The sequence below is a fragment of the Brassica napus genome, chromosome A2 (assembly GCF_020379485.1).
Source record: "Brassica napus cultivar Da-Ae chromosome A2, Da-Ae, whole genome shotgun sequence".
NCBI lineage: Eukaryota > Viridiplantae > Streptophyta > Magnoliopsida > Brassicales > Brassicaceae > Brassica > Brassica napus.
Window position 1 is genome coordinate 5,232,749 of NC_063435.1, and position 24,675 is coordinate 5,257,423.

At 34.6% G+C, this 24,675-nt stretch overlaps 6 protein-coding genes across 8 annotated transcripts; 4 read left to right on the forward strand and 2 right to left on the reverse strand.

Annotated features, from left to right (window-relative positions):
* Positions 1-2,783: 2,783 nt before the first annotated feature.
* On the reverse strand, positions 2,784-8,183 carry LOC106418293 (probable L-gulonolactone oxidase 4). The gene is made up of 4 exons (XM_013858966.3): positions 5,420-8,183; positions 4,012-4,267; positions 3,812-3,913; positions 2,784-3,684 (listed from the first exon to the last, which is right to left on the reverse strand). Exons 1-4 carry the CDS (start codon positions 6,077-6,079, stop codon positions 2,969-2,971), a joined length of 1,734 nt encoding a protein of 577 aa, XP_013714420.2. The 5' UTR covers positions 6,080-8,183; the 3' UTR covers positions 2,784-2,968.
* Positions 8,184-8,423: 240 nt separating this feature from the next.
* LOC106389504 (probable serine/threonine-protein kinase PBL16) lies at positions 8,424-11,189 on the reverse strand. Its single transcript, XM_013829772.3, has 6 exons — positions 10,620-11,189; positions 9,774-10,093; positions 9,551-9,686; positions 9,337-9,473; positions 9,147-9,270; positions 8,424-9,062 (listed from the first exon to the last, which is right to left on the reverse strand). The coding sequence occupies exons 1-6, from the start codon at positions 10,681-10,683 to the stop codon at positions 8,596-8,598; spliced, it is 1,248 nt and encodes a 415-aa protein (XP_013685226.2). The 5' UTR covers positions 10,684-11,189; the 3' UTR covers positions 8,424-8,595.
* Positions 11,190-15,186: 3,997 nt separating this feature from the next.
* On the forward strand, positions 15,187-15,654 carry LOC106408376 (probable ADP,ATP carrier protein At5g56450). Its single transcript, XM_013849166.2, has one exon. It carries the CDS (start codon positions 15,187-15,189, stop codon positions 15,652-15,654), a length of 468 nt encoding a protein of 155 aa, XP_013704620.1.
* A 1,244-nt stretch (positions 15,655-16,898) lies between these two features.
* Positions 16,899-18,225, forward strand: LOC106408387 (putative FBD-associated F-box protein At5g56440). The gene is made up of 2 exons (XM_048751069.1): positions 16,899-17,759; positions 17,842-18,225. The coding sequence occupies exons 1-2, from the start codon at positions 16,899-16,901 to the stop codon at positions 18,223-18,225; spliced, it is 1,245 nt and encodes a 414-aa protein (XP_048607026.1).
* Positions 18,226-19,431: 1,206 nt separating this feature from the next.
* LOC106408397 (putative FBD-associated F-box protein At5g56440) lies at positions 19,432-21,043 on the forward strand. The gene has a single exon (XM_013849185.3). It carries the CDS (start codon positions 19,526-19,528, stop codon positions 20,801-20,803), a length of 1,278 nt encoding a protein of 425 aa, XP_013704639.2. The 5' UTR covers positions 19,432-19,525; the 3' UTR covers positions 20,804-21,043.
* A 1,278-nt stretch (positions 21,044-22,321) lies between these two features.
* Positions 22,322-24,286, forward strand: LOC106389510 (F-box/FBD/LRR-repeat protein At5g56420-like). 3 transcript variants are annotated; one of them, XM_013829784.3, is made up of 4 exons: positions 22,322-22,454; positions 22,687-23,559; positions 23,639-23,773; positions 23,842-24,286. In XM_013829784.3, the coding sequence occupies exons 2-4, from the start codon at positions 22,705-22,707 to the stop codon at positions 24,115-24,117; spliced, it is 1,266 nt and encodes a 421-aa protein (XP_013685238.2). In that variant the 5' UTR covers positions 22,322-22,454; positions 22,687-22,704; the 3' UTR covers positions 24,118-24,286. The 3 variants fall into 3 exon arrangements, with proteins under 3 accessions (XP_013685238.2, XP_022556655.2, XP_048607038.1); XM_022700934.2 differs by having other exon boundaries at positions 22,340-22,562; XM_048751081.1 differs by having other exon boundaries at positions 22,340-22,447.
* The last annotated feature ends 389 nt before the right edge of the window (positions 24,287-24,675 follow it).

Here is a 24,675-nt window from a genome sequence, read left to right on the forward strand (position 1 = left end):
AATTTTTTTAAACTAAAACTATTCTAAATGGAAGGTAGGGGATATCAAAACATATAACCGTTTTCTCTCTGAGCAATAAAGACGCGACCTATGTAACTACCGCTTTTCTTGCTTTCTTTCGTTTTTAGTCGTAACACATCTACAGTCTTCATGACAATATTGGCGAGTTTGAATTTCTTCAATCGATGTCACCTTTTTGCATATTTTTGGATCCATGGTGGTTTTGACCGGTTATCGATATCTATGGCAGTGATATTAACATGGTTCTTCTTCCTATGGTTATCGGAGTTGTCCCACATCGTTTTTGGTTGTTAAGGATTCTAGACTCTGTTTTGTTCTGTGATAACATAGTAAAAACAGTTTGCAATATCACAATCTTGTGATTATCAATATCACAAACTTGTGATTATCAATATCACGGTGCTCTCTTCAATAACACAAACTTTACTTTTTACTGTGTGAGAAATAATTATTTTTGTTTACAGGACAATGACAACACCTTAAATAGATTCGAAACAGTACAAAAGAACTAGACAAAGAGTTGTGTCTCTTCCTTAAGAGTTGTGTCTCTTCCGTTAAGTATTGTGTCTCTTCTTTCTCATGACTCTAAATGAATAATTAAATGAATAACATATTACGATTCTTAATACATAAAGCGTATCCTAACGTACTTGGGAACTCATTTATTCGACCAACATTGGTGTGGTGTTTGTCTCCTTTTGTGCAGTAATAACTCTCACATTTATTCATAAAGTTTTACAATAGTTTCATATTGAAGAGATATAAATTTTAATCAAAAGACACCTTAGTGAACAAACACAACTTTTAACAAAAATTGGGTTTTTTATAAAAGCACACAACCTTTGGAATTAATTGGGATTGCTATTATTAGTAGATTATTCAAAAAATGATAATCTTGAAAAATAAATAGCTAGCGGGGATAAAGAAAATGGCTACAAACGGTGACAAAGCTCCACTGGAACCCTAATTTGCATAGCTCACAGAATCAATTTAATTATTACAATCAAACATACACAAGCTACAAATGTTCTACTCAATTCTCAGATCAAAGATCACTTACTTCGATCTTGAGAAGACAGCCAAACTATATGTTTGTTTGTATGTTCTTTTTAGAAAAGGGTTTGATATATGTCTGTATGTTTGTCGAGCCAATCAGATTCTAACTCGCAGATTCTGATGCATGATTGACTTAAAAATGCTCTAAAGTTGTTATCATCAATAATATTCTATCAAATTGAACTTAAAACTATAATGTTAGAACGAAGTTTCTCTAAAACTCACTACCTTCCATATTTTCTCTCCATTAAAACTCCAAGTTGTTGTTTTACAGTAAAAAGTTTTGAACAACCCCATAAATAAGATTACGAATTATGAGTCATAATGGAACCCACTTGCAACTTTTAAAGTATGAATTGACTTTGAAAATGTTGTAAGAAATTATTCTCGTCATAGATTCGTATTACTGGATTTTAGAACAGCTCAAAATGGAGAAAGAAGCTTCAAGGAACCAAGACAACTAAAGTGTACTTGTTCAACTACAAAGTGTAGCGCTTTAGGATCGCATCATCATAGTTTTTGATTGAATCTAGCCGTTCAATCGGTTATTCACCTAAACAGAGTGAATTTGAAAGTCTCAACTTAAATCCTAAACCTCACCAACTCTACTCTACACTACACACGTACGAGCTTCTTGTAAACACACAATCATTTTTGTCAGTTTTCACGTTCAAAAGTTTGATCAATATAACATTTTTTCGCTCGTTATAATGGCTTATTGGTTTTTTCCTAAAGTGGTAGGCCCATTATAGTAGGCCTTTTGTAAAGAATCAGGTCACACGCAATATAATCTTAATCAGCCTCTGTAACTTCCTGCTTCCACATGGAATCGTTGATCAAATCAACATATTCATCATTAGGCGTTACAGTTTCGTTTGACTTTAATATTATGTGTTTAATTACATTACATATGATCTGGTCATTACGGTTACACTTTATTATTTTTGGTCTACTGCCACACTGCCGGTCTACCACGTGTTTAAGGAAGGTATAAGGTTTTTACTTATCTAATTCTCATATGAGTCTGACACATCACTAATAAGTTTTACGCAAATTTATTTGTGTATTTAATGTTTATGGTTTTAAATACACTGGTAATTTGAAGACCGATCCCTATTTTTTTTTTCAACCTCTATTTTCTATTCACTCCGTTCATAATACTTGATGTTCTAATTTAGTGCACAAAGATTAAGAAAGTTAGATTTTTAAAAAAAATTATTTTTAAATAAATAATTTTAAAATAATTTACCCAATGATAAAAAAAACTGAAAAATCTAATTGGTTGAACAATTTCCAATAAAATTAAAATTAACCTTAAAACCTCAAAACTTCATGTAAATTGAAACAAAATACTTCTTCTAAAATATCATCTATATTGAAACGAATAGACTATTTTGTTATATACTTTTTCCATTTCAGAATGATCCATGTTTTAGAATTTTCACATTTATTAAGAAAACACGTAAATTTATGATAATAAATATATTACTTTTCGTGTTTAGCTATTTCCTATGATTTTTAACCAATCAAAATTTAGTAAACACAATTAATGTTTTTGAAGTTGACAATTTGACATTATTACATACATTGAAATGTAAAATATTGATCTTTTAGAAACTAAATATTTTTCTAAAACATGATCATTTAGAAACGGAGAGAGTAGTATTGTTTTTGTCAAATAATTTCATATTATGATTCTGTTTAAATATTAATATGTATTATACATTGTTGGTATAACATACAATACCATACTTGATATATATTGCTGGTATTTGGTATAGGTTATTTAATCAATGATCAACAAATCAACATGCTAAAAAACAAAACGTAGGGGTAATCTGAGGTGGTGAAATTCACCACAAAGTTTTTAGTAGTTTGGAAATAATCAGTTTCAAGCGCTTACTCGAGTACAAACCCTCGCTTCTCTATAGACTTTACCTGGCCGACACATATAACCTTTGTTGGGAGCACAATGAGAATCCTCCGAACAAATACACAGCCCTTCCAAAGCACATCCTTGTTTCACTATCGTTACGTTTCCTTTTAACCCTAGAATCTGATCGGTCCACTCTGTAGAAAACAACCCCAACGGATCCAACCTCTCCTTTACTTTCAAAAACGCATTTGCATTTTTATATTTTCTAATGACACCATCAAATGCTATATTCCTATTCTTCCCCCAATGTGGTAACGCCTCGTATTTTAATAAGGCCATTTGCTCGATCTCTTCGACATAGTCCTCATAGAGACGCGGTGTCAAGGGATCATCTTTGCTTCGGTAGTAAGTTAGGTCAAAGTCTAAAGCTTTCTTCTCTTTCCCGAGAAAAGCAGGGGAGGATGTGACATAGCGCATTAAAATACCGTTGCTGCCTTCAAGGACGCAGAGAGATTTTGGTTCAATCTTCACAAGTGCTTTGATGTCGTTGATGAAATCTTTGACATGTGTGAGAGGAACACTTAACGTTGTTTGGTGAAAAAACTCTCCGTTTATGCGTGGGTCCCACGGACAAGCTGTGATCAATCCATCCTGAATGCTGTCTAGACACGAACCGGACGACATCATACGGTCTTGGCTTCCTATAACCGGATAGCCTGTAAATATAAGGCCTGTGGTAGAAATTATAAGTGAAATATTGATAAAACTTTAGTCAATTTGTTCTCAAAAAAATTGATAAAACTGTAGTCAATTTTGTATGCAAAGAATCTTAGATGTATAAGCAAGTCAATAAATTACCATTGTTAGTCACACCATATGAGATTGAAAACAAGAATGAAGATGTTTCCTCTGTTCTCACACACCTCCTGTTTGAATCTGCAGATGCCTCTTCACTCTCCTCTGCATACAATGAAAGCAAATATATAGAAGAAACATTATAATTGTGCAAAAGATATATAATAATTAATGTTAAATATCATTAATAATAAAGAATCAACCTACTAATCTGTTGACGGCTAAGGCTGTGGAGAGTTGCGGACGGAATGGGAAAAATTCGAACAAGCCATCGCCAGAAGTGTTGAAAGGAACTCTATCGTCCATTCGATACACAACTCTGCCTTGGCTCGGTAACCATATGAAATCTGCAAACTCGTGGTTTTCCCCAAAAGTCACGGCTTGATCTCCAAAATCCGAATCCTTTCTCATAACATAAGTTAACGATCTCTTGAACATTGGTTGCAATACGAAAGTTACCTTCAAACATTTCAAAAACTAGGTGATTCACATTTACAAAATAACCAAATATTAATGTTATGATTTTTTTGGTGTATGAGTTTTAAATTGTTTTGTAATTTATATGTATAAAAATAGATAGAATGTTAAATATCATTATAATGTTATCTTAGTTAAATATATTCAAAGTATAGTAATTAAGATGGTTCAGATATTCATTTTAGGTATTTTGATAGCATTTATTTTTCCAAATTTAACCATAGTTTGTTTTGGTTTTAAATATGTTTAAACGAGATTATTATTTTTATTGCAGTTGGTTTGTTTCATCTTCATAGATTTGTAAGAAAACTAATAAAATTATATAGTTTGATATATGTTGTTCTAGAGAAAAGTGGAAACAAAAAATAACAATAAATTGGGAGTTGCATTAGCATACATAACCAATAATAATTTGATAACTCATGCACTTACATAGATATTTAAAAATAAATAAATAATAATAATTGGTTAATATTTATAATAATAACTGGTTAATATTTATAATAATAACTGGTTAATATTTATAATAATAATTGGTTAATATTTCACTTCCAATTGTTTAGAATGTTTAGACGTTTTATAATTTATATGTATAAAACTTAAGTAGAATATATTCTTTTTAATTATTTGATCAAAATATACTCATGTAGTAAAAATATTTTCTTCATATTTTCTTATCATTTTCTTATTATTTTCTGATTATTTTATTTTAATAAAATAAAAATAGAGCTGTTGATTACAAAATATTTAATAATGTATTTGTTTAGTATAGACTATAAATCAATTACTAAAAATTAGTTTTAAAGAAAACTATATATCTATCATGTATAATTGATTATACTGCTAACTTTAATATTTAGAAAATAGTTAATTATTAATATTTTTTTATTAATATCTATATATATATATTAATTTTAAAAAATTTAACATGAATGCGACTTGTAAAAAGATTTGTCAAATAATATTTTTATTTTTATTTACAAAAACTAAAATATATTATAATTAAGAAATTAATAATGACAATTGACCATAATAAATTTAGTTTATTAAAAGTATCTGTCTAATTGACCTTTTTAACGTGAATTCGACAATTAAAATTGACTTGTCAAAAATAGTATAGATATATTTATATACCTGGGAGATAACACCAAGAACGCCTAAAGAAACTTTGGCTGCCTGAAATGCTTCAGGATTCATAGACTCACTGAGAACACGAACCTTGACATACCCATCAGAAACCGAACCGGGACTCACTATTCTTATCTCAGTCACATAATCATGAACCGCACTTCCTTTACCCCAAAGCGAACTTCCGTGAGCACCTGTCCCCATTATCCCTCCAACCGTAAGTCCCCACCAATACGGTGCATATGGTAAAGCGAGCTCCAGCTTAGCCGCTTCTCCAATCAGCTGTCTTAGTGTCACGCCGCTTTCAACCGTCAATGTTTTGGCTTCCCGGTCTGCTCGCACCACGTTGTTTAGAAACTTGGTGCTTATGAGAATCCCGTCTTTGCCGTCAGTGCAAACGAGCTTGGGGATGCTGTGTGAGTACCGAGTCACGACCCGCATTTTTTGACCGGCTCTAGTGGCTGCAGCTACCACAGAGACGAGTTCAGCCTCGGTCTTCGGGTACTCCACCTTGGCCGCTTCGCATATAGAGCGGTCGGGAAAGGCTCCGTAAGAATTCGTAACCGTGCACATTGTGTTTCCGAACTCACACTTTACCGGATCATCCGATGAAGTTGAGGAAGCGGATGTGAATAAACAAAAAATCACACTTAGCCAAACTATCATTTTGTAAGGCAGTTTCAAAACGAAATTTAAGTGAAATATTTGATCATCGCTTCATTTATAGTCTATCATCGCATTGTCCCATCATTAAATATATATTATTACTATCTAGCAACCAGTATAATTTGAGCTTTTGTGGGTATAAAGTATTGGGACCCTATATTATGTAGCATCACATGATGTCAATATAATGTTGAGAAAAAGACAAACTTTTGTATGGAAAATAGACTCAACTGTTTTAAACTGGGGCTTTGATGGGGGTAGTTACACCCTACCATCACATCGTTACTCTTTTGAAAATGATATGATGAGATTTGACTTAGCAGAAACCTCTCATCTGAAACCTTATTAAAAACGACAAGTTATAGAAAATTAGTAGTCTTTGGTGGACCGGTATGATACAGGCTTCGATAGTTTGTCGTAATAGGCTACAACTTACCCTAAACATCTCAGCTCATCACCCATTTCACACCATACAATAGACCAAATTACATGGAAACTAGGGAGGGCCGTATGTGGATCCATATCTGTAGATTTTTCTTTAAAGTCATTAAATAGGCTGTTCCCGACTGGCCTACACTTTCGGGTTATCCAAGTAATATCAGCGTGATCCAATACTTATTAGCTGGACTCAAAATTATCAGTTCATAACTACGGTCGTTGGATTGGGATAGATAAGAATATTTTGTAATTAATAACGACATATCTAACCATCAATAAAGATGTGAAAAAAAAAACAAAAGGTAGCCTGAGAGACGCATGGGAATTGAGATATATGTGCCCACATTATGGATGTGTCAAGATAAGACGATCAATTATGTATTTATTTATAATGGGCTATATTGCCCATCCCTTTGGCTCCTAACAATATTCCCAACTTCCCTTCAAATAAATTAGATGTCAAATGGAATGTTAGCTAGGAAGAATGTCCAACCAAAATGGAAATATGGAAGAAAAAATTTCCTGGACGGAAGAAGGAAAATCATTCAGGGTTGTTATAATATAACTGAAAAGCGTGTAACAAAAATCTATTTTGAGGGATTGATTATTCGCAACAATTTACTATGAAAAATAGCTCAAAAGAGTGTGGAGCTTGGCTTTGTCCCAAAAAGAACGCAAATAGTTAAAAGAATGACTTCACCTTTCCACTTACGGAATTGATTAATCATGGTAGGAGAATGGATCACAAGTAGCGTCGCTGTTGGGTTCTGGAGCTCCTTGATCTATTAGGGGTCGGAGGAATCCGTTAAGGTTTGTATTTGTTTCATCTAAAATCAGAAAGACTAATATGGGCAGTGTGAACTGTGAAGTCTGATAAGATGAAATAAATGCTATTTTTACATTTATACGTTTATGAACCTTATGTTAGTGTTTTGGTTTGCGAATAAATAACAATCCTATTAATGAATCTCAAAATCCACTTGGTACAGAATTTTGTTAATGTGTATAAGAAATAATTTAGAAAAGGTATATGAGTAAGTATAAAAAGTGTATGTTTTATTGAAAATGTAAGAAGAGACTACTGTGGAAAGTTAAATGATATCTCTCCATTTCAACATAATGTATGTTTTGGAGTTATCACACATATCAAGAAAACACGTAAATTTTTGATTATAAATATATTATTTTTTGTGATTAGTAATTTTCCATAATTTTTAACTAATCAAAGTTCAGTGAATACAGTTACTATTTTTGAAGTTCATAATTTATCATTATTACATGTATTGAAAATGTAAAATATGTATTTTTAGAAACAATTGTTTTTTTTAAAACATATGTCATTTTGAAACGGACGGAGTATCAATTAATAAGATAATGTAAAAGTATAAGACTATAATTTCGATATGAAGAATCAGATCCTCTTTTCTTCTTCGTGGTTCCCTTTTATATATTGATGGTGTGAATCATAACTATGACGAGATCTCCGGTGAGTATCTGGTGCCTTTATGATCATTTGACATGTTTTTATTTTTTATGTTTTAGTTTGACCATGTCAACTCGACATAGATTGTTATATCAGTTAAGGATAGGCCTTTGACCATCATATTTTTCTAGGTCATAGCGACACTGGATCGGACTTTCAGACTGGATCTGGAAGAGAGTGAAATCCGCCTCCAAACACAGGTATATCAAACAAATTAAATTATTAATTCTCAGAATATTCATACATATAGCTAGAGTGAGTCAATTGACCTGTGATTTTAGAATCAATATGTTTGACCAATCTGAATCAGATCGTCAAAACTTTTGTGATTAATAAGTTGCATTGACGAACCTATTTGAGGCCCATCTTTTATTGGGCCATACGAAATAACAGACGTACATGAAACCTGAGGTGGATGCTAGATATGGCAAACAGCTTTTATTCTACATACAACATTGGACTTACACACTTAGGTTAAAAGCTCTCTTAATCAGTATTTTGTCAAGATACACACAAACACAATCTTGTTTTTACTTTTGAAACTGTACGTTAAGAAAATAGTAATAGAAACCAAGTGATCAAATACTATGTGACATCAATTATCATCATCTTCAGTGACCTTCTTCACCTCGTCAACCTTCTTTAACTCTTCAACCTTCTTCAGGTCTTCAACTTTCTTCAACCCGTTCTTAGGAAATTCGTCTATAATGGTGATAGCTGCTTTCTGAACAGTGGGGACAAGTAAGGCCTCCTCTTCTGTCGCCTGAAGAGGCTCCAAAGTATCCACTATGTCCCTCATTAAAGGCCGAGCCTTAGGGTTCCGGTTAAGGCAATGGTAAGCTAACATTGCAGCCTTTTGAACCGACTTAACAGGGTATTCACAGTTCATTCTAGGGTCTACAATGTTCAACACTTTCTTCTTCTCTTTCAGCAATGGAAGAGCCCAATCTATAAGGTTTTGCTCACGCGTAGGCCGTGACTTGTCTAATGATTTTCTCCCTGTAAGAAGCTCTAGAAGAACTACACCGAAGCTGTACACATCACTCCCTGGTGTCAAATGACCTGTGCACCAAGAAAGTTGTCAGATATATGATCATAAAGATTCTGATATCACAATACTAAAATGGTATCTATGAGGAAACTTACCAGTCATGATGTATTCAGGAGCTGCATAGCCGTAAGTTCCCATTATACGTGTGGAAACGTGAGATTTATCTCCTACAGGACCGTCTTTAGCGAGTCCAAAGTCAGATAACTTTGCATTGTATTCCTGTTACAAACACTAATATGAAACCTCCATGTTATACTACTCGTAGTAATATTACTAAGTACTAACCATATCTAGAAGAATGTTGGAGGTTTTGAAATCGCGATATATGACTGGTTTCTTTGCTTCATGAAGAAAGGCTAGTCCTTTGGCTGCACCGAATGCAATCTTCATTCTAATGGCCCATGAAAGAGGAAGCAACACTCCTACCAAGAAGTATAATCCATTCACGAGTGATTTCCATGCAAGATAGACATGTAAGTGTAAAAATTCTAAAACTCACTTGAGAAAAGATTATTCTCCACGCTACCACGAGCCATGTACTCGTAAATTAGCACCCTGTGATTATCCTCACAGCAATAACCGATCAATTTTACTAAGTTAGGATGTGAAAGCTGTCCCAAGAATATCACCTCTGCCTACACAACATCAACACAGTAGATAATAATCTCGGTCCATTATCTGAAACTTGGGATACAAGCAAAAGACAGAGACACTATACTAACCAGCCATTCTCTGTGACCTTGATAGCTATTATCGCCGTCGTGAACTTTAACTGCTACAGGGAGTGGTTGAGGAACCTTTTGATCACCCAATTCCTCTTTAATAAAACCTTTGTAGACACTTCCAAATCCACCGCCGCCGAGAACTTTGTCTAGTCTGAAGTTACCTGTAATGTTCTTAAGCTCATCGTATGTGAAAGCTGTCAGAGGATTCGTAGCTGAGTCACGTCTTAGATCTTCTACTTCTTTTGGGTTTGATGGCAGCTTTTGAACTTCTTTAATATACGTCTCTTCTTGTCTTGGACTCTGGTCTTTAGGTGATTCTGTTCAAAAATACAAAATATATCCATTGTTTCGATTCTGCGGATAGAGTTAAAGATTCTACTTTTACATGTTGTGGAGTTGATTGATTTTGGAAATATTCTTCTAGGGGGTCTAAATAAAGTCCAACAACATAGAATGTATGATTAAAAACGTGACTTTTGAAGGGACCAATCTAGAAGAAAACAAAAGCATAAACCACTCTGATAAAGAAGAGAGAGATGAAATGGAAGGAGACTATAGAACAAAGAACACCGCAGATTAAACTTGGTTCAAAAATATATACAAATAAGTCCAAACTTAGAGAATATAGAGACACGAGGAAAATAAAAAACCTTAATCCAGAAAAAAACCCAGAAAAGAGGTATATTAACAGAGCATAAATAGAGTGAACCAGGAAAGTAAAAGAATATTAAATTTTATTTCCTTAACAGTAACGTATAATTTTCTCTTTTTTGCCTAATAACGTATAATTTTCCAGAAAACAAAACACCAAAATAAGAAAGAAGAAGAGATAAAGAAAGAAACCTGATTTAGCGTTTGCAGAAACTTTGTGATTAAAGGGCTCAAAATTACACCAACAGTTACCCATTATTCTCAAACAACACACACACTCACACAAAAAACAAGAAAAAGCTTACTATATATAATGAAATATGAAAGAAAACAACCCAACTTTCTTTTCTCTTGTACGTTACAAATGCATGCCCATAAAGAAAAACCTAGCTCTCAGTTTCTCTTCTTGGAATATAAATCTCCTCTTCCGGGTTTTCTTTGTTTCTTTCTTTGCTTTTTTCCTAAGAACCAAAAAGGTAAAGATTGTTGAAAGAGAGACACACTAAGGAGATGTTTCTTCTTCTAGAGAGAGAGAGAGAGAGAGAGAGAGAGAGATTCTTCGTGGCAATGATGGGCGGAGAGGTATGAGGTTGATGAGGAAGAGGTCGTTGCCCATGGCGAAGATGGGCCCATTTTCTATTTCTCTTTATTCCACTGACAAATCAAAACAGAGAGTCAGGAATGTAAAGCAAGAACCATTCATTGTTTTATTTATTCGTGGGATGTTTTTATTTGTTTAATAGTGCGCATGTATGACTATGAATGACGATGCGCATTTTCAGTCCACAACTCTTTTTGTATTCTTTTTCTCTAAGCGTGGGCCTATGCCTTTCCCAATTCTTTCTTATTAATTTTTTTCGTTAAAGTTTATGTGTTCACATTTCTTTCTTTTTTGGCGTCACTTCACATATATTTCATTTTAATTAAATACTATGTTAGTGAATAGTTTCACAACTTATATGTGGGGAGTTCTTTTTATACAAAAACGGATGTGCTCATTTTACACAAGTAGAGCTGTCGACTGGCCTATTTACTTAAAAGACCAAAACAAATAATAATAAAATTTAAATCTATTATACATTAAAGGAAAATTTCTTTTGCGTTAGCTTTCTCAATGAGAAAATAAAAACAAATATTTTTCTCCGAATAGTTTTATATAAAGAGTATATCACTATACTTGTCAAATAATGTTATCTACAAACAAAAATAGTGGATAAATATGATTTGAATAAAATTAATTAGCATCTACTAATATAATTAGATGAAAAAATTCTATAGACACCTTACCTTTATTTTCTACATTTATTATACATTTATTTTATTTTCAGATATACAAATACACAAGATTAATGTTCCACTCAAAAAGCTACCAGTATGACTATGAGTTCTCCTTTATATATCCTCACGCACATTTAGCCTTTATGTCTCTTGATTATTATTAGACTAGTATAGAAATTTGCGGAAAATTGTCTTTTAGAGAATTAGACCTAAAATTTTATGTATATTATAGTTACGCAAAATTCATAATCCGAAAGGGAAGCAATAAATGGTTAGCTGTTCTAGACGTGTGATATTTTTTCTTAGTTATCTCAGCTTTACATGATTATAAGTTTAGTTTCGTTTGTTTACATCTTTTTTTATTGTCTGAAAATTATATTAAAAATGGTGAAATGCGCGCGATCGTACACACAAAAACTGAAAAGAACATTTTCCTTTCGGAAACCACAGTTTGTTTACATCAACACGGTAAATTAATTTGATTAATCCTATCAACTAGGAGTGGGCAAAGAAACAAAACCAAACCGAGTCAAACCAAACCAAAATCGATCCAAACCGAACCAAAGTTTATTATCAAATAATTTAGTTTAAGATTTTCCCAACCCGAACCGAAACCAATCCAAACCGATAAACCAATGTGTTTTATTACTATTTGAATTAAACATACTAACAACATGCAATATACTAAATCTTAACACTAAAGCTCCTATTAACTTTATTAACGATGTTGGGTTTTTTAATATTATATTTACTTTAGTTAACTTTGGTTTGATTGTTTCTTATAAAAAAATTGTGAGTTTTTAAGATTTTTGTTTCAGTTTTATATTAGATTTAATTTATATAGTTTATTTTTCATAGTCACAAAAATGACGATTTCATGACTATGCGTTTAGATTTTAAAACATAATTTCTTTTAAAAAAATTAAACTAAGAAAATCCGATTAAGCCGAACTAAAACACATACCAAGCCGAACACAAACTAAACCAAATACAAACCAAACCGAAGCCGATCCAAACCAAACTAATTATTGTTTACTTCAGTTGAAAAAAATCTAAAACAGAATTAAACAAACGGAACCCAAACCGAAATGATAAAATTTTGCTTCCTCCTATATAAATGATCTAATAACATTTTTCGTGATGAGTTTTATAAACTAAACTTGTTTAAGTGTATACCTCCCCCCTCCCCAAATAAATAATGTCTTGAGAATTTTCTTATTAGACATTTTTTAGATAAGGCCCTAAGTTAAATATGTTATACCAAATCATAATTTCAGCTTTCAAAGAGTGAAGCTGAAGTTATGATCATACTTTAATTCGTATATTGTTTAAAGTTTACTCATTGAAATGCAAGAAACCAAAAGTGTGTGAATGCAAAATAGACCATGTGTGTCTATGTGTAATAATAAGTGGTAGAAAGTTTCTTCAACAAGATATATATTTCAACACCCACTAGTTTGTTTCTGTGGATTGCTTTTTATCTCCTCCAGGTGTTATGCTTGGATATCATTTATGCTTCTTTTATTTTATTTTTTGCTTCGTTTAAAATTAGGCTTGAAATGTCTTGTTTTCCAACTAATAGCAAATTTCTGAGTTCTTTTGGATACAGAAGAAATCGAAGTTCTTTGATTCGTGGATGGAAATTTGCTATATGTATATTTCATTCCACACCCACTTGTTCTTTTATCTTTTCTATATTTCTCAGGGTAAGAAGTCCCCTTAAGATATTGCTAAACAATTACTGTCTTACTCTCTTTTAGTAAAAGGAAAACTATTTGTTTACATTTCAATCACGGAACGCCAGTCTTTTTTTTACAACAATCACGGAACGCCAGTTAGGACCAGAAAACCCATATGCCATATGTTCATACAGAATCACTTATTGAGCACATAAATTTTAAAATGAAAGATATTTAGTGTCTAATTAGTTGGAAAAAAGGATTTTTAGTGGTTATATAACTTAGTGGTCCACTGTTTCTACGACTGTTACTTATTAATTAGTCTTTCAGTGACATCATCCCAATCTAGTTTATAATTCGGTAGAATACAATAATAATAAAAAGTAACTCTACATACGTAAACATTTATATATTGCATGCTGATAAACTTTGTAGATAAATAAGATTCTACAATTTATACCTTGCTAATTTTATAGACGATAATACAGTCAGATATATATATATATATTATATAATATGTTATCTTATATTAATTTTGTTCCTTGTCATAAGCGGGTCAAGAAAACGAAAAGAGTATCCTATATCTTATGGGTATCTATAGCTAGTATCTAACTATTGGAACATATGGTTTTTCATATTAACCAGAAGGTGTAGGGCCTTCAATCCAAATATTCCTCTAGGTTAGGAGTACCTGAAGTTGCTAATGCAAGATATGGCATCAAGCCTTTTTCTCAACAGAAACCGAATTACAGACACAATATATCTATTATCTAATTTAAGCACTAAGTCACTAATCCAGCTCACGTTGATACTATTGGAATACTTGTACGTTATTGGAATATTTGTACGTTTAAGGTTTGTGCCGAAGTACCACAACTTATATATATGAAAAAATACAAAATACTATAGATTGTACATCTAAAAAACTTAGGTATATATAATTTTATTTTAAAATATTTAAAATTATATCAGCATTTAAATTTCTTAATTGTAGACCAACCAAAATTTTCTTCTCAAGTACGTTAGTACGACACAATAACTTTACTTGCATCTTACGATTATACGTTCTCATATATAAAGAGGATTAGAATATGAGAACGGAGAGGATTATATGACAATGTTTTAATCATTTAGGATTACTATACGTACGTGCATCATCATTAATGGACAATGGTTGATGTTATTAATACTGAAAATAATGAACCAAATCTAAGAATCTTCCTAGATGAAAATGCAGTCCACCAACTCCAAGTATCAACTTGAACCATATGTACCCATACATAAATTTAGTAAATTATGGCAAGCATTGCACCATATATCTGTGCTTCCTCTTTTTCTTTCTAATTGGAGATTAATGTTAAGCATAATTAATTAACATGCACCTTCTTTGTAAAAGACTTTGCAGCACACAAACCTGAAAAACAGATATATGTATTTCTAATCATAAAATATCTGACTAGAGACAATATATAAGACTTCTAAAACTAAAGAATTACTGTAATTTTATTTTATATACTTCTGGAAGACTGTGTAGAGATGTGTAGTAACATGATAAGGATAACCACCGACTTTACAATCGATCTAGGTGATCATTTCTCAAGTTCTTGCGTCAATCCTACGCATTAATCAGGTAATATAATGTTGGAAGGTTGGTTGAACATAGTTGATAGGAAGTTTATCTATTCTTTTTTCCTCTTTGATTCTATAAACCGTCGCTTGGGTTTTCGAGTCCCTTCCCTCACCTTTTCTCTTCATGGACGGAGTTCTTCAGAATATCTCCGACGTGTTGGGTTCCTGAGATAATGCCAGATCGAACCAAATCGAGACCAACCCACGTCGGCATTTCACTAAAGTTTCGATTTTTATCTGAGGATCTCTACAGAGGCCTTCTCCGAAACAGCAGCACCTCTCGAGAGAAGAATCATCATCTCTTCTCTGAGGGGTTGTACTTTGGTGGGTTTGATACGGTTAAGGAGGTTTTGTCTGAGGAGGATAAAGAGCTGGCGTTGTGGGTGAGATGGGTTTTGGCTCAGGGTGTGACTACTTTTGCTGGTTTGGCTTCTCACCCGTTGGATACGGTTAGGAGGAGGATCATGATGCAGTCTGGGATTGAGAATCCCATGTATAGGAGTGAAGGGTTGGCTTCTTTTTACCGTGGAGCGCTTTCGAATATGTTTAGGAGTATTGGTTCGGCTGCAATCTTGGTTTTGTATGATGAAGTGAAGAAGTTCTTGAATTGGAGAGGGGATCTAAGAGGTAAGCTCTTATGAATCCAAGTTAGAAGTCAGGAGAAAGAATGATTTTATTTGTTTTGATTCTTTTCTTTCTTGTGTGTATGAGGAGGAAACAAAAGGAACGAATGCATTTTGTAAATAAAAGAGCATTTATTTTGATTTTTCATTATGGATAAGGTAATAATGAGAGTAATAAATTTACCATAATGAGATTTTACCTGATTGGCAACTTTACAACATAACCAGGAGTAATAATTTTTCCGCCTATATTAGTTGCGCTAACGATGCCATACAAATTGAAACTGTTTGGATGTTTTTCGTGTGCTGAAGCACTTGGAAGTTGCCTCCTGCAACTGACACTTGTTCCACTTTGACAAAGCCAACCATTACTTGCTCTTGTTCTCTCGTTATCTTTTTGAACTCTCTGTATCATTCTAAACTGGATGGTTTATGAATTATGATAGGTGTGTGTATATGTAAGGGACATGCCTTCAGCGAGTGCTGCTCTCAAACATACAGCTTCATGATATAGGTTCATCCGACAATGATTGAAGTACTTGGTCAACCACTCTGTAAAATTTGTTATAATTACCTGAAACGAATCACGTTCAAACCTTTCTAACTTAGTAATAATTTGTTGATATGCTCATGATAATAGACGCGCTATCAACTATGTGCCAATTTCGCTTTGATCTTACCCAACAACGGTTTATAATCATCCGCAAGTTTCCTAAATCTGATGCCGATTGTGATAGAACATTCATGCAGATGACATAGAGGTAGTCAGGTAAAGAGACAGAGCATAACCTTGTCTTAAACCTCTTTTGCTTTGAAAATATGCCGCTAGCTTATCAAGTTATCATTAACTTGAACAGAGAAAGATAGCACATATTTTTATTCATATGGTAATGCGCGCGTCTTTTATCAGCTTGTTTTCTACACACTTACCCCTAAACATATTTTTATCCATGTTTTATTTTTCTTTGGGTATTTATAATGACAATTTAAAAATTATTTGGGTATTTTTGGATCAACGTTGTTCACATCTAAAGTTTGTGCTAATAAACGCCGTGGTATACGGTAACGGTTATATCTTTATTTTATTTTCAGTTATTATCTCTTCTAGAGAATAATGGGAAAAACATCAGTTAAGTTTAGTTTGATCGTGCGTTCTCATCATTACTAGGGTTTTCGACCTAGAGAAAAACCGAGAAGCCTTAGCCGTTTTCACCATCGGCAACAAAATTAACGAAAACTTATTGAAGGGGCTAGGTTTAGCAATGGATAGGTTGAGTCTTTTACCAGATGACTTGATCTTTAAGATACTCTCTTTTTTTCCATCAAAAGCTATAGTGACCACAAGCCTTTTGTCAAAACGTTGGTGTTCACTCTGGAAACACGTCCCAAATCTCGGGTATTCCGATCCATATATTGAGAGTGAGTACTGGAGCGCTTCACGTTTTATAGACAAGTTTTTGCTACTACAAGACAACGCTCATGCTCTACAAACTTTGTATCTATGCGTTAATCGGTCCTGTCCTCCTGAAGACATTGAAACATGGGTTGGTGTTGCAGTTTCTCGCGGTGTGCGCGATATTCTGTTTTACCAATATAGTAGAACCTACTACTGCCCCATACGGTTGCCTAGGAGCTTGTATACATGTGACACCCTAGTGACTTTAAGTCTACTACACACCTTCATAGTTGATGTTCCTTTGGCTATTTGCTTCCCTTCACTCAAGAGTTTGACTCTTGAATCTGTGGACTTCCTTCTTAGCGATGATGATATCGTTCATCGGCTTCTATCGGGTTGCCGTGTCCTTGAAGACCTAAAAGTGGTTCGATGGGGCTATTACATATTGAAAACTTTCAAAATCATGGTTCCTACATTGCAAAGATTAACAGTCGAGGATGTTTTAATAAATTGTAATCCAGTTCCAGGACCTGATGCTGGGTTTGTGATCAAAGCTCCTTGTTTAAAGTCGTTGGCGATTACTAGCAAGTTTGGTTCGTTCCACTCACTAGTGAAAATGCCATACCTGGTGAAGGCTAACATAATGCTTCAACATGGAGATTCTAAGAATCTTCTCGGATGTGTTACCTCAGCCAAACACCTATCCTTATGTTTAAAACAACGAATGGTAAAAAATATATATTTACTTTTGTTTGTGATTACATATCAATAATTATTTAGCACTTACTTCTGATGCCATGCACATGCAGGATTCGTATCCAATAGGCGACTTCAGTCAACTCGTGTCTCTTAAAGTCTGTACATGCTCTTTAGAGTGGTATCGTCTTATACTCAGCCGTGCCCCTAAACTCCGAGTTCTCAGATTCCAAGGTCAAGAAAATTTGCTTCCATCTTCATACATAAATGATCTTAAGAAATGTTACAGCAGCTCCGAAGATGTCCAGACTCAGTGGGAGCGACCGAGTTCTGTTCCTGACTGTTTGATCTCGAGCCTCGAAACTATCGAATGGATTGGTTACAAAAGAACAGAAGCAGAGAACTCAGAGCTGAAGTATTTGAGAGAGAACTCTAGAAGACTGCTAAAGACGATTATTGTTTCAAAATACTGGGAGAGCCTACACGAAGAAGCTTAACAAATGACGGTTGTGCATCTCTATCCCCACTCCATAATTTACTCCAAAAATGGAGTGGAAAATGGAGAATGAACAAAAAATAAAAAATCTCTCCATTTATGGAGTAATCATTTTTTTTGTTTTTTCACTACTCTATTTTTCACTCCATTTTGCAGTAAATTATGGAGTGGGGATGGAGATGCTCCGAGATATAGAATTCTACTCGTTTTTATTCTTGGAGCATTATTAGTACTTAGGTTGTTTTGATCATACTTTTAAAAGTTTTGAATGATGGAGCGCAAACTCTGTTTTCAGAATTCTAGTGAACATTTTTTTTAAAAAAATGTCATTGTCTGCTAAGACTAACGGTTCTACTTTTAAATGTTTTGATCATAGTTGTTCAAAAAAAAAAAATGTTTTGATCATAGTCTGTACACATTTGAAACCCTTGCATCTCTATCCCTAGTATCTTATGTCAGCTTGTACACTTGGAGCTCCTACAAGTAGAGTAAAGAAATATCCTAAGAAATGCTGAAATAACTTTCTTACTGATGTTGCTTTGAAGATTTTTGTAACATTGTTAGCGATTCTTATGATACTCTAGTTTTTTTTTCGAGAGAGAATCCAAGCAGGAAGGTTATGACCAAAACAGAGGAGCCGCCTGTTTAGCGAATCAAGTCATCTCCGTAGATAACACAGAAACCCAACCTCTGTATTTAAATAATGACTTTTTCAATCTCTTGTATTTGGTGTTTTTTAGCAACTGACACATTGAATATCTTGGAAACTTGAAATCTGATACGTGTGTATCTTGTTGAATCAAAAAACAGCAAAAAGAAAGTAGAAAACGCTTTATTAATGATGAAATACTTGGTTACAAGCTTGAGAACGGTGGAGTCTCTCTCACCTCCCCCTTCTTCTGATCTTAATTATAAACACCTTCTTAAGGGTATTTCCAAGCCATGAGATTATGTTTGTTTTATTTTAAAATCTAGATTTAAGTTTCTCTTGAGAAACAGCTGTGCTGTGCTGATTTTGACGTCAAGAAATATTGTGCAAAATTTCATGTATTCTTTGGATAAAATTCATGTATTGTGGAAAACCTGTTTGTGTAGTAGGCCCATAAAATTGTTTAACCGACCCTGGAAGGTTATTTCTCTTTCTTTTTTCAACTAGGATTTTTTTTATGGTTTGATTGTGCGTTCTCATCATTACTAATAAGATTTTCGACCTAGAGAAAAGCAAGAAGCCTTAAACCTGCATTCTTCATCATCGGCAACAAAATTAACTTTGAGATTTTGAAGGGCCAATTAGGTTAGCAATGGATAGGATGAGTCTGTTGCCAGATGACTTGATCTTTAAGATACTCTCGTTTGTTCCATCGAAAGTTTCAGTGTCCACAAGCCTTTTGTCAAAACGTTGGTGTTCACTTTGGAAACACGTTCCAAATCTTAGGTATTTCGATCCACATCATATTAACAGTGAATACTGGAGAGCTTCACGTTTTATCGACAAGTTTTTGCTACTACGTGACCCCCATGTATCTCTAGATTCTATGCATCTATATATTAGTCAAAACTGTCCTCCCACAGATATTGAAACATGGGTTGGTATTGCAGTTTCTCGTGGTGTGCGCGATCTTCTGGTTCTCCGGTGTAGACCATGTTTCAGGCCCATACGGTTGCCTAGGAGTTTGTATACATGTGAAACCCTTGCGACTTTAAGCCTAGAACAGGCCATCATAGTTGATGTTCCTTTGAATATTTGCTTCCCGTCACTCAAGAGCTTGTCGCTTATATTTGTGGAGTTCCCTAGCGATGAAACCGTTCATCGGCTTCTATCTGGTTGTTGTGTTCTTGAAGACCTAAAAGTGGTTCGGTGCGGCCATGACAAAGTGAAAACTTTCAAAATTATGGTTCCTTCACTGCAAAGATTAACACTCGAGGATCTTTTTCTATATGGAAATCCAGTTCCAGGACATGATGTTGGGTTTGTGATCAAAGCTCCTTGTTTAAAGTCGTTAGCGATTACTAGCCGCTTTGGTTGGTTACATTCACTGGTGAAAATGCCCTACCTGGTGAAGGCTAACATATTTCTTAAGCATGGAGATTCTAAGAATCTTCTCGGATGTGTTACCTCAGCCAAACACCTATCCTTATGTGTGAAACAGGTTTTTTATCCAATAGGGGACTTCAATGAGCTCGTGTCTCTTAAAGTCTGTACATGTTCTTTAATGTTGTATCGTCTTATACTCAGACGTGCACCTAAACTCCGCTTTCTCAGATTCCAAGGTCTAGCAAATTTTCTTCAAACTCCCTCCCTAAATGATCTTCAGAAATGTTACAGCAGTTCCGGACAAGTCCAGAGTGAATGGGAGGCACCGAGTTCTGTTCCTGAATGTTTGATTTCGAGCCTCGAAACTGTCGAGTGGGATGATTACGAAGGAACAGAAGCAGAGAACAAAGAGGTTTTGTATTTGGTAGATAACTCTGGAGGACAGCTACAGACAGTGGCTGTTACACTCTCAAACTCAGACACCACTAGGGGAAAGAGACACATGATACTGGTAGAGCCTAAACGAAGGAGTTCTAACAAATAACGGCTCAAAGATATATAATTTTTAGTCGTTTTTATTATTCTTGGAGCACTATTTTAGTAGTTACGTTGTTTTGATTGATGGAGCGCAAACTTTGTTTTCAGAATTCTGATGAACAATTTTTTAAAAATATTTAATAGATTTTTTGTTGTTGTCTGACCATGATGAACGGTTCTACTTTTAAATGTTTTGACCAAGCAGGAAGGTTATAACCGAAACAGAAATGCTGCCTTGCGAATCAAGTCATCTCATAGATAACATATAGACCACATCCATGTTTTTTAAATAACGAATTATTTTCATTCTCTTGTATTTGGTGTTTTTAGCAACTGAAGCATTGAATATCTGAAAACTTGAGATCATACTAAAAGACCCCAATAATAAGACTCCAATTGTAGTAAACAGAAAAAAAAATGTTTGCAAGGGCAAAGCTAAGATGCTTCATAGATAATTTCACTCAAAACACAAGCTGATCGAGACTCTATATTTATTACCTCGTGAGTTCTCTCTCTTCTTCAGATTCTCTATAACCTTTCCACTCAATTATATGTAGATGGAGCGACAAGCATCTAGGAGCAAAACTCGGTTGGTTCCTTGACAATGAAAGCAGCCCGGGTTCAAATCCTCTGACCTTGATCCAAGTCCAAGCACATCAAATTCAAGAATTGGTATAAGAAAATAAGTATAATGCAAATAGATATTGTATTGTTATATGTAGAAAACGAAGGTTGGGAGACTTATCGAGAATACGTAGAAGCTGATTTGACCAGCCTTAGCAATTGGCAGTAGCTCAAACCGCTGAAGCATAGAGTGAGATTTTGAAAATAAAGTGAGAGACGTGACCAAGGGAAGTGATGTGAGAATCGTATAAGTACTGAGACAATGAATGTGAAAAGGCACATCCTTGGTCAAATTCAAATTCATTAATTATCAACTCATAGTCTGATTCAATTCAGTGACGTCATTAGTCTTGATAGATGTAGAAACGGTATGGTTTTATCTGGTTTATCCGTTCAATGGTTTTTAGATTTTTGACAGGTTGATATGATTTTTACTGGTTCAACTATTTTAGATTTTGTTATCAATCTAACTCGGATATACTTTTGGTTCATGATTTAATCTGACAATCCGAACCAAATTTTAAAATATTGTTCAAAACTCAAAATAAACTCAAATTAAATGACACAAAATACAAAAAAAAACAAAACCTAGTTCTAGAAGACTACTAATATCTTAAGATAATTTTAATAATCCTTTTATTTATAAGTTTGAATCCATAATATATTAGTTCTTTAACAATTTAGAAATTGAAGTTAGTGTTTTTATTGGTCCAGTCTGCATAAAGTAAGAAAATAATTTGGTTTGATTTCTCGCTTCAAAAATAGATCCAAAATCAAACCGGCCTGTCAGATCAGTGAACCGATGCAAAATCAAAAACCGGGTTGTCACTATTTGCCTCTTTTACTTTTTTTTTTTTTTCTCAAAGCCTCTTTTACTTTTTATCGCACAAACTTTGAGAAAGAGAGGAAAAATCCGACACAGAGATTTAAAAAAAAAAAAAAGGAAAGAAAGAAAGAAAGAGAGAGAGAGACTCTACACAATCTTGCAGGAATCAACACATTGGGTCACTGAAGCAACCATCTTTCTGTAAATCGTAACTTTCCTTCTTCGTTTTTTGCTATTTTCTTCTCATCCGTGTGGCGGTCTCGAATCATTTGATAAAAATCGTACCTTTATCTGTTCGTTCACGACTGTATCAAAGGTTGAATCTTTCGAAATGTTTTCTTCTTCCAATGTTTGGGATTGTGATAAAGTTGTCTCCTTTAGACAAACCCACAACTTCAATTTCAATTTCCTTCGTACCCATTTCATTTCTTTTTTTGCAGGTGATTCTAAAAAAAAAAATGGATGATTACAGAGACAGGATCAGTCGTTTACCAGACGACTTCCTCTTACAGATACTCTCACGTCTCCCGACAAAAGATGTCGTGGCGATGAGCCTCTTGTCCAAACGGTGGCGGTTTCTCTGGACACTAGTCCCCAAACTCAACTTCGACCTCAGGCTTCACGACAACACATGTCCTAAGTTCACTAAGTTCGTAGACAGGTCGTTGCTGCTACACAAGGCTCCCACTTTAGAGTCTCTCCGTGTCAAGATTGGTTCCATCTGTCACAACGCAGACGTAGATGTAAGCGTGTGGGTTAGAATCGCCGTGGACCGCGGCGTGCGCGAGCTTGACATCAGTTACTGCCCTGCTGAGGAGCCTATAAGATTGCCTAAGTGCTTGTTCCCTTGCGCGACGCTTGTGGTGCTGAAACTAGAGAACATGAGCCTTGTTGATGCCTCTTCTTACGTCTGCTTTAAGTCGCTCAAGACTTTGCATCTTCTTGATGTGAAGTACTTTGATGAGCAGTCGCTTCCTCATCTTTTGTCCTCTTGCTATGTTCTAGAAGATTTGGTTGTGCAGAGATGTCCTGGAGACAATGTTAAGATTGTTTCTGTTAACGCCGCGTGCTTGAAGACTCTCACTTTGCATAAGTCTTCGCAAGCGTTTGAAGGGGATGACGATGGGTTCTTGATCGCTGCGCCGAAGCTGAAGCGGCTGGACATTGAGGATTACTGGGGTGGGTTTTGTTATATTGAGAACATGCCTGAGGTTGTTGAGGCGAATGTTGATGTTATTTATAAAACCACTGAGAGGATTCTTGGGTCTCTCACCTCGGTTAAGCGTCTTGCGTTGTGTCTAATGACTTCAGATGTAATGTTCTCTCACTTCACCTCGGTTGCTTAGTGATTTGATTTATTGGAGTTGATGTTCATCTATCTTCAAATTGCAGGCTGCTTATCCCACTGGTACAGTCTTCTCTCAGCTTATTCATCTGGAGCTATGCACATGTGCGCCGCGGTGGTGGGATTTACTCACACGAGTGATTGAAGATTCACCTAAACTACGAGTTCTTAAACTCCGCCAGGTACATAATAATAACAACAAACATACACAGTTTCAGTTTTTGTTTATTATTTATCTTTTTGATATCAGAAACATATTCGGCGAACCTCTAGTCCCGGGGCTAGCTGGAAGCAGCCTGTGTCACTTCCCAAGGGGTTGTCTCTCGAGACGTTCAAGTGGGAGCTATACGAAGGAACGCAAAAGCAGAAGGAAGTGGCGAAATTCATCTTAAAACACGGTGTTCGGTTGAAGAAAGTGATTGTCTCTCCCAAGCCAAGCAGTAGTCTGCTGGAGAAACATGAGATGCTCAAGGAGTTGTCATCTGCTCCGCGCGGTTCCAGTACATGCAAGCTCTTGTTCGACTGAATATAAGAAGAAAAGAGATGAAGTTAAAGTCTGTCCTGAGAAAAGCTTTGTTAGTATGTGTTTAGTTAACATCGTTTGGATTGTTGCCTTAATTAATCTGAATGTTAGAACCTCTGAATGACCTTTGTTAGTATTTGTTTAGTTAACATTGTTTGGATTGTTGCCTTCATTAGTCTGAATGTTAGAACCTCTGAATGACCTTTGTTAGTATTTGTTTAGTTAACATTGTTTGGATTGTTGCCTTCATTAGTCTGAATGTTATAACCTCTGAATGACCTTTGTTAGTATTTGTTTAGTTAACATTGTTTGGATTGTTGCCTTCATTAGTCTGAATGTTATAACCTCTGAATGCTTTTGCTCTGTATTTTGGTTTTGTCCTTGTAAGAGAGTCAAAACTGCTAAGAACATTCCTAAGGTAAAGATATATTACAACAAACAAAGTGTTTTTTCAGTTTCTACTGATCAAAATCTTCTTCAACACTTGCACATGATAAAGTCAAAGTCTACTTCTAATATTCTCTTTATTTATTGATTAAATATGAAAATCAAACAAGTATT